General features: G+C 39.8%; 1 protein-coding gene across 1 annotated transcript in view; it reads left to right on the top strand.

The window, feature by feature from the left end:
* Nucleotides 1–7,750, top strand: part of ITGBL1 (integrin subunit beta like 1) — a 243,507-nt gene extending 235,757 nt beyond the window's left edge. Inside the window, exons 10-11 of the mRNA XM_083171190.1 lie at nucleotides 4,947–5,060; nucleotides 7,160–7,750. Of these exons, the coding sequence (XP_083027316.1) occupies nucleotides 4,947–5,060; nucleotides 7,160–7,251 (206 nt within the window). The 3' untranslated portion in view covers nucleotides 7,252–7,750. The remainder of the gene's footprint in view (nucleotides 1–4,946; nucleotides 5,061–7,159) is intronic.
* The last annotated feature ends 5,631 nt before the right edge of the window (nucleotides 7,751–13,381 follow it).

Genomic DNA, 13,381 nt, shown 5'->3' with positions numbered 1-13,381 from the left:
ACACAGTGTGCACGTACTGTCTTTTCTAAAATATTGCTGGTAACTGTGTCCAGGGGCAGATCCAGACAAAAATGATGGGGGGTGAGGGGGTGGGTAGGCTCGGGGGTCACAATGGCAAGGGAAAAGAGGGAGGAGTTCCTTGTGCTGGAAAAGTGGGCTTGGCCTTGGAATACGGGGCAAGGGAAAAGCAGTATATGATGCCTGAGAATGGGTGACAGGGGAAGGCAGTGGTGATGTTGTTCTAAAATGAGCGAATTTAGTGCTTAACATGCACATTTTTAAACTCAGACACTATTTCCCTTTGCCCTATTTCGAGGAACCCTCTTACCCCACACTCCCCTCATACATTATCTGAAGTGTAGATTGCAGTAGCTCTTTACAAGTAGATGCTTGGACTTCTAATAACCCTCCTCCTAGTGTATATGCCTGCACATGTTATATACTGTTCCACCCCACATGGGCAAGTGGAATTAGCGACAGAAAGTATGGATAATAGTCCCCTCACAGTTTGACTGATAGGAACCTTGCGAATGGGGGTGAAAATCTGATGATTTTTGGTGTGTCAGGAAAAAACATAGATGTGCCCAGTAGTTTTTCAGGAGGGTCTGTAACGTCAGCGATAGCCATTTCCAGCTTGTCACAGATTAGGTGAAGCCTCACACTCACATTTGCACAGACAGTAAAATTCTTTCAATGGTCCGTGTATGAATTTGCGAGTGGATGCAGATTAGCCATCCATACACTCTTCTCTCACAATTTTGCAAAGGCCGGTTACTCTTTCTGTCTGAGCCGTGACTTAATCCTCACAGTCCACTGCAAAATCTCACAATAGCTAAGGCCCCTGATTCATAGACAGTGTAGTATAGGGCAGTCAGTGAGGCTGTAGGATGCACACTGAGAAAGTCTGGACCCTAAAGGCCCATTCGCAATTTTGAGCTGGAAGCAGCTCAGTTTTACTGTTTGAGCTGCTTTCAGCTCAAAAAACCACACAGTGTGTACAGTATGGTGATGAGCGGTGAGCATCCCGCATCATTGCCAGCTGCCACCGCTCATCTGCTGGTATTACCAGCAGATGAGCAATGGGGTGGGTGGCTTTCAATAGCATCCTGCAATGGAAAGCCATCCATCCCTGGGAAAAATCACTTACATGGGCGAAAATCACTCGGTGTGTATTTCAGCCCAGCAATTTTTTCCCCATCATCGTTGTGCATAAACGCTGGGCAAAAAGTACTACAGAAGAGACAGCCTGTCTTTTATTTAAGTTTGTGTAAGAGGCAAGGAAGATGCCAATTTATAAATGAAAATATAACAGTAGTATTATAAAATCACGTTGCATTTGAATTTCTAAATAAAACCTCTTTGTAATTGTGTATGTTTGTGTGTTTGTATTTATGTGTGTATTTTGTAACTTTCATGACGTCACAAAATCATCTCAAAACACATAAATTGAAGCTAAAGTACCAATATATCTGATGTTAAAAGATAATTCACCAGAAAAATACTTCTATGTGATTAAGCTTCAGGAACTGTGAGTTCAAAGTAACAAAGAGTGATGCTGAAGGATACAATTATATTTGTCTTATTTGACAATGGCTGGAGGATAGGCACTTGTGAGAAGATAATTTAATCAGAAACAAAGCAATGAGCATTTTGAAAAGAACAAACCTACATAATGACACAAGGTTAAAATTAACTATAAATCTAAAGTTTAAGTGTGTTTTTATAAATGGTTGCAGTGAATCATAATTTAAATGAAGCCAGTAAACATGAATAGAACAGAATAAAAAAATAATAGTTATCAAAAAACATGGGAAAATATGTGGTTAGCTATGCACAATTATTCTGTGTGGTGCGTTGCTTCCATGGAAAATAAAAACCCTGTAGCCTTTTTCAATATAGATATTGCCATTTCAATCTTTTGACTACGTCGAACGGATACCGAATGCTTATAGGTAACATGCATTTCACAGACTGAATAGTGATGAATTATAACACAGGGATACAGGCATGTCACATCAAGCAAAACAGAATAGTTTTTTTTTTGGTGATTTGCCCATGTGAGCTCCACTGTTACCACTGTATACATTTTGTAATCATTTCCTTTGTCTGTGTTACTTTGTATTTATTATTTTAATAGTTTAATATTGCTTGAAAAAACTCAGATGTGCGTTATACCGCTTTCTCACTGCCAAAACTTTTAAAAAAACTGTATTTTTAAACGGTATTAAACACGGGTCTGAGCCTTAACATTGCAGTAGATTACCGTCTTAAATACTGTTTAAGTACCATTCACATCAGTCAACCTGTTTAATCCCCTGAACACGTTTTAAGGCACAATGCAGGGGACAGCCTATCACAGGTCTGTAATCTGTTGTTTTTACTAAATAACGTTTCAGAGCCATTCTCACTGCATAAAAAACGGCTCTGAAACGTGCTTTTTAAACGTTTTGAAATACCGGTTATATTTTACCGGTAAATCAACTCTGGCACTTTTCCACTGCGGCCTTAAACGTTTTGAAATGGGAAAAAAATGGCAATATACCGTTTACAAGTGCGGTGTGAAAGGGGTATTACAGTCAGAAAGTAAGAGATTACAATTCAAATAACAAAGTCATTAACTCTATTATCTGAATTCATCTGGTGATGATGAAAGGACTAAAATAAAAAGGGTAAGGAGAGGAAACCAATAGAGGTCCCTAGTCTTGGATATATGAGTACATTGTAAAATTGTCTTGTTGCTACAATGAGAAAAGTCATCCCAGATGTGATTTGCTACTCAGGGCCCCCATATTTACAGAACTTGAAGAATTTTTTTATACAAAGCAACTATATAACCTAAGAGCATTGCTTAGTTAGATTGGGATGATGTGGATGTTACAGTTATAGTTTGTGCAGTATTGGAGCCATACCCTGTACAGTACCAGTGATTCAAGAGTTTACAAGTGTTCTCATTTTTTTTTAAATACCTATGGAATGGGATGCGGTTACTAGGTCTACAAGCATTAGGTCAAACACTATAGGTCGAAAGTCACTAAGTCCACACATGGAATATGTCAACATGCATTATGTCAACATGGACATTTTTTTTTTCAAAAGGTGGTTTTTCATACTTTACTATCCAGGTGGGCATAGAATGAGAATAAAATAGCATGCCTGAAGCATGCTGAGCGAAGCAAGCCATGCGAGGGGACGTGGTATACTTTTACAGTGTCATTTTTACTTCAGTTGATATAGACGCTATAATAAATTATAAACACATGTTGACCTTTTCCATGTTGACATAATGCTTGTATTGACCCAATGACCATGCTGACCTAATGCATGTCAACCTATTTCATATGTCATCCTATTGACTGTCAACCGAAGTTCTGGCGATCCCTATGACCCACACCCATATGGGAGTACTGGCAAACATTGCATTCTGATCTTAATCTTTTCCTCCTTGCCCAACAATTCTGCAAGCTTTAAGCTGGCCATATATCTACAGATTTATTGTCAGGTATGGCTGGTTGGAACAAAACCTGGTAGTGGATGAGAGCAAATGACAGTTGACCATTTGCTTTGGAATGCTGGAAAACTGCCAAAACTGTCACTCAGATATTACCAGGTTTTTGTTCCAACCAACCAGATCCTACAATTGATCTGTAGATGTATGGTTAGCTTTAGCCTCCCTTTGTGTCTCATTCAGGTCTTTCACAGGAGATGCCAATGTTTTTAGTTCGAGCTGTGACAATTAGCCCTTTGAATGCTGCACAATGCCAACAGAAAAATTCATAGTTGGATGCCTGTTAAATGCCTGCTTTGACTTTTTGATAGGAATGGAAATGCTTGTTTTTTTAATGGTGTTTTAAAATGATAGTAATGCCTGACCTTCAAAAACAATTAAAAAAATGTAAGATGGGATGGTGGGCCAGATGTATCAAGATTCAAAAAGTGATAACATGGAGAGTGATAAACAACCAGCCAATCAGCTCCTGCCTGCCATTTTTTAAACCCAGTCTGTGACATGACAGGTAGGAGTTGATTGGCTGGCTGTTTATCACTCTCCATGTTATCACTTTTTGAAGTTTGATACATCTGGCCCTCTGTGTTTTTGTTGGAGCAAATTTTGTGGTTGTATTAGGTTGTTCAGGTATCTCTCTCCACCTGCTAACCCTGGACTGGAGAGAGAAATTATGAATTATTTAAAATTTCTATTAGGGACAAGAGGAAAGACTTTGGAGACTTATAGATGTGTCCTTACTTACTTTAGCTCTTTCTGCCTGGATATCATTTCAATGAGTAGTGTGATATTATACAAGCGATAAGGTGTTACAAGCTTTTGTTTCTGTTAGGTATCTTATGATATGCTTTACTTATCATGATAAGGTATCACAAAAAGGTGTGTGTGTCATGCCCAGCCAGAAGGATAGTTATAAACTGACACGTGTCTTAAATTAAAAAAAGGAAATCATTATTACCAGTTATTTATATAGCGCACACATGTTCCGCAGCGTTTTACAGAGAATAATTGAACATACACATCAGTCCCTGCCCCAGTGGAGCTTACAAACTATACTTTATACCACATGAACACACACACATTCATTCTAGTGGTAAATTTTGTTCTGAGCCAATTAATCTACTAGTATATTTTTGTATTGTTTGAGGAAACCGGAGTACCTGAAGGAAACCACGCAAGCATGCTGAGTTGACCCACTCTGCAGTTAGGACCAACAGTTTCAGAACCACTGGTCTAATGTATACTTAGCTATACATGTTACACTGACTATATTATGAATGTGTTGTTTTATTTGTTCTACCAAAAAATCAGCCATACAGATTGATGCTACTGCCTGAAAAAACATAGAATATATTCAATATTTTGCTTCTTATCAATAAACACATCTACTGTTGCTAAGGTCAGTGTTTCTGTGATTCGTATATGGTGCATTTTATATTTGCAGGTTCCTGTCACTGTGGAAAGTGCATCTGCTCACCACAAGACTGGTATGTCTCAGGGGAATTCTGTGAATGCGATGACAGGGACTGTGATAAACACGATGGCCTTATTTGCACAGGTAAACAAAATGTTTGTTGCTATCAAAATATGTGTCACACAAGAAAGACTCTTCCTTATATTGTTGCTATGTTATTTGTAATTCCACAGCAGGATATCAAATATTCTGTGTGTGAAATTTTGTTTCCTCCAGAAATAAAACCCTTACTGGTTTGTTTTGTTATTTTTCTATAAAGATGTGTACATTCAAACACATCAAGGTAAGAAGGTACTTGAAATAGTTGTAAAACATCAGTTTTTTTTTCCAAAAGGCTTATGTTCCTTAGCCACTGTTCTGTCTGCATATAGAGGTCACCATGATTATGTAGGACTGTCAGAGTCCCTGCAATACAAAACCTAAATATTTATAAAAGGGTTGCATTTACAAGGATCAAAGTGCTTAACGGTTTTAAATACTGTGGAATCATTTTTATTAAGACACTTGGGCATTGATGTATCAAGCAATAGTTTCCACTGCTTTGGCAGAGGAGGATTATGGAAGCCACTCTTGTTTTATAGGACCTGCCACATTTCCCATTTTCTACTCTTCCACTTTTTACAGGAGATGTCTAATTTTTCAGGTAATCCACTGCTCCCACGGAAGAGTGGTCACCCCTCTTGCATTCTACCCACTTACTAGTGAAGTGGGCAGAATACAGAGATAAAAATGGGGATTCTGTGCTCACTACAGAGGGTGTAGGGCATAATTGAAGGGATGTATGCTACTTTTGTCATTTAAGAAGATTCTGTCGGCCATATAGGGTAACAACGCCATTAACCAGGCCTGGGTAATAAGTATCCACTCTCTTACTCTCAGTGCCATTAGATATGTGATTTCAGTTCCACATGCACTTTACTTATCAATGCAGATTCCCAGACATATTAAAAGTTGGAAGCTCTGTAATGCTTTCAGTATAAATCACAGTTCTGACTGTTTTGTACTGCAAATAGGAGGATGGGTTACAGTGTTAGAGCTGCAAAAAATTAGCATAGGTTTAAACATGCAGATTTATGGAATTAGAGCAGCAGAGGAGTGGCACTCATTCCACATTGTAACTAAATGGGGCTTATCCATCCCTGTTTAATGTTTTAGAAAAACTTTTTTGTAAAACTGTAATTTCAATAGATTTTTATTTGAATTATACATTATAATTGTGCATTATAGTCAGTGTCTTTACTTACACAAACTTTAAAATTGATCACTTTAAGAAGAAAGAATAAAGGGGAAATTACAACAGAAAATTATAATGTTTTAATTTAAGATTGCAGTTTCACAAAAGAATATCTGTAATTGTGTACCAGCGACCAGCGATTTTTAGCCATAATGGGGGGAGCATGCTCCTGCTTCCAGTCACCATGAAGGGCTGGCAGCGGGAGCATGCTCCCGGCGATTTATCTCCCACAGCACATGAAATCACTGGCAATATGGTCGCTCAGCGTGTGCTGAAATCACCCCCGTGTACACAGCTTTAATACTTGTATTAATTATTTACTGTCATAGTGTTTGTATGTGTGTGTGTGTGCGCTGTCATTATTTTAATATTTCTGTTACATGGGTACTATAGGTACCAGTGAGCTAGAACTGGTAATGTTGGCATTGTGTAGACAAGGTGGGGCCACAATGACAGACACGCCCCCACGTGAATGTCCACAAGAATGATTATGTCAAACTTATACTGATCGGAGGTACAGTACTATAAAGATGGCAGAGAACCCTTTTTTTTTATATGTGATAGCCATGATTCTATAAGTCATGTGAAAAGCTTGTTCCCTATGAAATACTGTATACAGACAGCCAGCTGGGTTTAATTTCAACTTCAGGTGCAGATGAGCCTAGCAGTGTATCCATCTCACACACTATAATGCTTGTGAGAAGTAACAGACAGCATGATTATAGCGTAGAGCACTTTGCTAAGAGCACTGCTGAAAAGATGCTATTAGTTGGCTGAAAGTCTATATTTCCAGTGGCTGCTAAATCAAATACAAAGTGCTCCACATAAAAAGGGAATATTTAAGGGACCAGTTATAGGATTTTGATTATGACCTGCTACTTTTTAATAAGACATTTGAAGCAGTACATTTTGATTGTGACAATTAAAGTTCTATTCAATTTGTTTTTAGGCAATGGGATATGTAGCTGCGGAAATTGTGAATGCTGGGAAGGCTGGAATGGAAATGCCTGCGAAATATGGCTTGGAAATGAATACCCCTAAAAGCAAGACACATTTTGTTTTTGTTTTAACGGTTTCTTTTAATATAGCTGCTAGCCGACATAGATAGTAGCAGAATATATTCACCACCACTTGACTGCTTATATCGACTGTTCTAAGTCAGTATTTTTGTAGAATAAGCTCAATTGGACGAATCTCTGAATATTTGCATATGTGCAGGAAATACAGTAGGAGAAGAGAGAGTTTTCTTGTGTAATTTGCATGGTTGTTGTTAGGAAATTACATAAGCTAATGCTAAATTAAAAGCAACAAGCCAGCTGGTACAGTGTAATAACTATGCCCAAATGTAGGTCCGCAACCCTAATGAGCAATCCTCATCCAGTACACTGCAGTTTTTCCTCTTGGTTCTTTCTTAGGCTAGATTGTTAGGTTAGTTTGCAGTACCATAGTTTTCACACTAATCTTCATATATTATAGGACATGTACAATAAACTCTACTATGTGTGTTAATAAAGAAATTATTATATGGATTAAAATATGATTTAATGTGTGTCTTATATCTGTTTTATATACACACTGACATACATATGCTTCTCATGTTCGTTCCCATTTTCAATCTCTTGCATCTCCAAAACTGAATTAAAATCAGGTGCTGTGTAATAACTTTGCAGAGCTTCATTTTGCTGCCACAATTACAAGTCATGTTGTGATGGTGGCTCTGCTGCCATTGTACGGTATGCGGTGGTTCTTACATGCCGTCAAAATCTATGCTTCTATGTCCGTCCTGCACTTCTCAAAGGCAGGGCATCAAACTCAAACCTATCCTGTGACATGTGGTTATTACCGGATGCTTCAACATGTTGCCAAAGAATTTTTCCTGCTGATGTGCCCTTTAGAAAAAGAAATCTGATCACACTCAATGGTTGACCATGTGTCTGCGGAAGCACCATTGTACACCTGATGTCAGGACAGCGTGACTGATATGGTGCAGTCTAATGGCCGTTAGAGGAAGTAGTAGTCTACTTGCCAGTCTTGACAGGGAATTAAAATGAAATATAAACATTACACACATAATGAATCACTTTGTTCTTTGTAAACACACATTTTACATGTTCGCTATACTGTACCATCAAAGTTGAGCAATGGTTTTGATAGAACATGAATTCCCATTGGTTTTTGTCTCTTTTGCCTACTCTCTTTTAGAACACACACACAGATCCTGGTAACTTTAATAGTCAACATACAGTCCGTCTGATGCTAATGATTTTTTATTAGAAGTGATTATTGCTAGCTATAAGGGAGACCCCTCACAGGCATTACAGTATGCTTTGTCGTTTTTTATCATAGGATAAACCAAAGGAAGGGGAGGGTGAGCATTGAGTTGGAAGATTGGGACAAATTAGACTATACTCCAATCCAACCCAAATGTGACTTTCTTATTGCCCACACACTCATCCTGCTGAGCAGATCTTAAATAATAGCAGTTACGGTATGATGCCACTAAGCACATTTACTATATTGCCAGGGACTCATTTCATCTACCTTCACTGAATGTGGCACTCTGTTAACATCCAGGTCCTGATCCAGAGGTGAATGCTACTGCAGTATTCTGCCACTGTGCACACAAAGACGCATCATTGGTCTTACCTTCACCTTCAGCCCTATGAAAGCACAGAATCTCCTTCTGGACATGACCGATCCCCTGTGTGTGCAATTACATCTTTTTAACGACACATTTTCCTACTGCACCACGTTCACATCTACTGTACCTACTGTAGGTGCCGCTTCCCCACTTGCCACTTAGAAAAATCTAAAAAAAATTTATGGACCTGCATGCAGTTTTGATCTGCATCAGAGAGGTATCACTGGGGGCACATGGCAAATGCACAGACTGAAGCCATTGGCCGCTGATGCCAGCTCTAAATCCAGGCCACACTCTCAGCTCTATTCTGATGTTATGGTAATGTGACAAATGTGGCATGATTGTACTGCAGAGTTGTTATACACACAGGACACTGTACGGATTCATCTCTGGAGGTTTAGTTTAGTTAAGACTGTGGGAATCCTAGCTTCTTGCATGGCAGATAGAGCTGGAATACAAAGCTGCTTCATGGTGAGCACCGCAGCTGTGAATTTAGCAGCCACAGTATGTACTGAAGGCAGAACTGCAATGACATATTGCAGATGAAATGATAACTGAAGTGTGTGTACTTGTAAAAATGTTTTGCTGCACACAACAATTTACAATGTCAGCTTAACAAATTAAAGTGAGACACGATGCAAATCTAGCAAATAAGTAACATGGAAAACACAGCATTAGTAATGCGTTTGTGTTGGTGGACTGGTTACCATAAAAGTCTATAATTAAAGACCTCTAATTATCTTGTTTTTAAAGATTTTTTCTTAAAAAGCCCTAATGATAATGAGATGAAGTGCACTGTTAGGCACTGTAAACACGTCACACATGCCTTGCCAAGTACTGGCATTTCTCCATCTTCCTGTAAGTGCACTCTGCTGCAACCGAAGTGTAGCTGTGCAATGATCTACTTGTAGGTAATGAGGGACCCATATAGAGCTATCTTGATAAATACTGTAATTACAGTTGTTACCAAAAAATAAATTATTTACCTCTTTAACATTTTTAGGGCCAGATGTAATGTAGTGCAAGTTTTTTGTAAAAAAAAAAAAAAAAAAAGAAACTCGGAAGTTGATGCCGTAGCTCACAAATGTAATAGCCTGTGAATTTTGTTTGTTTTTGTTTTTTTGGGGGGAGGGGGGGGGGGAGGGAGAGCTGCATGGCTTTTTGGAAAAAAAAAAAAAACAATATTGCATGTACGGATCTCCCTGATATGTGCATGCTTATGTCAAATTCACCAGTCTCAACCTGGTCTATCGCTTTGCGATTTTTGGCTAGGTTTAGGGTGGTAGTTACAATCTCTTATTGCAATATATTGTCCAAGATTTTTTTTTTTCATTTATAATGTTTTTTTTATGCGAGTTGCAAAATACCTTGAAAATGCAAGTTCATCCATATTTGTACCCTATTACATTTGCGAGATCGGCAAAACATGCAAGTTTACAGTAGCTCGAAACTTGCATTTTTTTGCCAAATGGCATTCCACTATATGTGGCTCATAGTTTCTTGAATTATATCATCACAATTGATTTAAGAATGCTTACCACTCCACCCAAAATACTCCGTAATGTTAAGTTAAACAGTTTTTACAGTAACAGTGCGTTGCCCATGAGCAGGCAATTCCCAATAACTATAAACCAATAACTAAAACCCTTTGCTGGAAGTGGAAACTGGAGTCCGGATACATAACTGTAGGGTACTGTGTCATTACCAGAGTTGTAAATGCACAATGATGAAGGAAGTGTGGTGGGTAAACATGGAGCGTGCTCGATAAGGAAGACAGAAGGCTTCTAAATTAGTAGAAGTTATACTTTATAATGAATAAGAAATATGTAACTTCAGTGACATCTGGAGCCAGCGTTGTACATTTACTTGGGCTGTCCCACCATTACACATGTCCATCTGGGTTAACATGCCTAGGTACTGAATGGCTACTATATTGGATATAGTACAGAGGTGGAAAAATAAAGCTCAACCAAATTAACTTCACTTAACTCCTTAATGTTACAAACAGTGACAAAAATGTAAAAGGCATATGCATATATGCATATACGGGATGCGGTCAAGATCCCGGCGGTCAGAATCCCAGTGCTGGGAGTCCCAACCGCCACAATCCCAACATATTCTCCCTCTGTGGGTGTCCACAACACCCAAAGAGGGGGAATAAATTAGTGTGCCGCGTGGCAAGTTAAATTGATGCATGGTGAGACCATAATGGGGGGGTCTCAACCTGCGGCTTCATCTTGAACACTGTTGCAAAGGCTCTGTAACGTACTTCAAGAAGGGGGTGGGTGGAGCGCTATGAACAATAATTGGTTTGAAGTCAATTTATAACAACATGAAAAATGTATTTTTATGATAAAATGATCAATTTGTGCATTTGCACTAGGTAGGTGTATGATATAATTACATTTACGGCACAATGTATTGCACAGAATATAAAATAATACAGAACATTAAAAAAATGTACATTAATATGAAAATAAGAATAAAAAGATTTTTGAAAAAATGGGTCTGATACTTATGGTCTGGAGTCCCGTTTCACCCAAGGTGGGGAGACGTAGATGGAGTTTGAACAATCCTGGGGTCAATCCTTAAATAGCTGGAGAAAGTTGGGGTCCATTAAACCTTGCTGGATTCTTTTTTCACGCTGGAGGATGCTGTTAGAGCCCCTGCTGGAGTGTGGGGAGTCCTCAACAATAGTGCGGAATTTGTAATCCTAATTTTGCAGGTGGTGGTTCCCAAATAGGTATTGCAGCTTTTTAGCCCAGGTATTGCAAAGTGGGGGTAGTCGGTCTCCAATACTTGTAGTAAAGATGAGTAGTGGGGGTCAGACCACAGATGCCCAGTTTAAAATCAGCAGGTGCTCCCTGACATGTTTCGCCGTCCAACTGACAGCTTTTTCAACCTTTGAAGGGCGAGGGGCGGCGGTACGCGTCCTACGACCTTTTCATACCCCCACTATCCACGTCGGCGTGGAGTTGAGAATAGAAAGTGTGGCGAGTGCAGCGAGCCACTAAGCCCGAAGCGTGGCGAGCGCAGCGAGCCCCGCGGGGGGACGCGGACACCTGTGAAGCCCGCGAGGGGACGCGGATACCTGTGAAGGTATCCGTGTCCCCTCGTGGGGCTCGCTGCGCTCGCCACGCTTCGGGCTCGGTGGCTCACTGAGCTCGCCACACTTTCTATTCTCAACTCCACGCCGACGTGGATAGTGGGGGTATGAAAAGGTCGTAGGACGCGTACTGCCGCCCCTCGCGGGCTCGCTGCGCTCGCCACGCTTCGGGTTCGCGTTGATAGTGGGGGTGGTACAGCCTCAAAAATGACATTTGGGGGCCATTGAACATGTTTGATACTAATTTCAATGCATTTGGATGCATTTCTGTTAAAAAAATTTTGCTATGCGATGGACATCGTGGGAGCCGTGATTGTACACAAGTACCAAAAGCTGCAATACCTATTTGGGAACCACCACCTGCAAAATTAGGATTACAAATTCCGCATTATTGTTGAGGACTCCCCACACTCCAACAGGGGCTCTAACAGCATCCTCCAGCGTGAAAAAAGAATCCAGCAAGGTTTAATGGACCCCAACTTTCTCCAGCTATTTAAGGATTGACCCCAGGACTGTTCAAACTCCATCTACGTCTCCCCACCCTGGGTGAAACGGGACTCCAGACCATAAGTATCAGACCCATTTTTTCAAAAATCTTTTTATTCTTATTTTCATATTATTGTACATTTTTTAATGTTCTGCATTATTTTATATTCTGTGCAATACATTGTGCCGTAAATGTAATTATATCATACACCTACCTAGTGCAAATGCACAAATTGATCATTTTATCATAAAAATAAATTTTTCATGTTGTTATAAATTGACTTCAAACCAATTATTGTTCATAGCGCTCCACCCACCCCCTTCTTTCTCCATTTCAATTGTACCAGGGGATTGACACCCCCAAGTAGGAGCAGCTTGACAAACCACCCCAAAAGGCACCCGATAACTACAGGCCACCAGGCCACTAGTTAACCCCTCCTTTCTGTAACGTACTTCAGTCTTTATTCTGAGTGACTACAGGGTTGTTCAGAGGTCCAAAGGTGCATCTGATGTGTGACCGATGTTGTATCTTCATACGCATATAGCAGATCAGGTTGTCATCACAACTTGCTGCAATACCATCTGTTCCATCTGGCTGCTGTACCTCATCTTCACTGTACATGATGGTAATTCTATGAGGAGAAAAAGAGGTACAGCTACCATATCATCAAGTATTTGGGAACCTATCATTTGCCTACCGCAGTGGAGGTATCAAATATCGGGGCACTATAGGAGCGGACGTAGTGACTTTCTTAATCCAGGTGGATCTATGGCCATATCACCATGAGCTGGGCTTATACTCCACATACACATTAAGGGCCTGATTCTGACCTGATCACATAGTTGCTAAATTGCTATACTGGTATACAGTTGATCAGGTATACTCCGCCCCGACGGACTGAAATCCTGCATGGTGCAAGCCAGCAAACTGCATGGCT

This window comes from Crinia signifera, chromosome 2 (genome assembly GCF_055691185.1).
Source record: "Crinia signifera chromosome 2, ASM5569118v1, whole genome shotgun sequence".
NCBI lineage: Eukaryota > Metazoa > Chordata > Amphibia > Anura > Myobatrachidae > Crinia > Crinia signifera.
The sequence above is the reverse complement of the archived record's forward strand: the minus strand, read 5'-3'. Positions and strand labels throughout refer to the sequence as shown.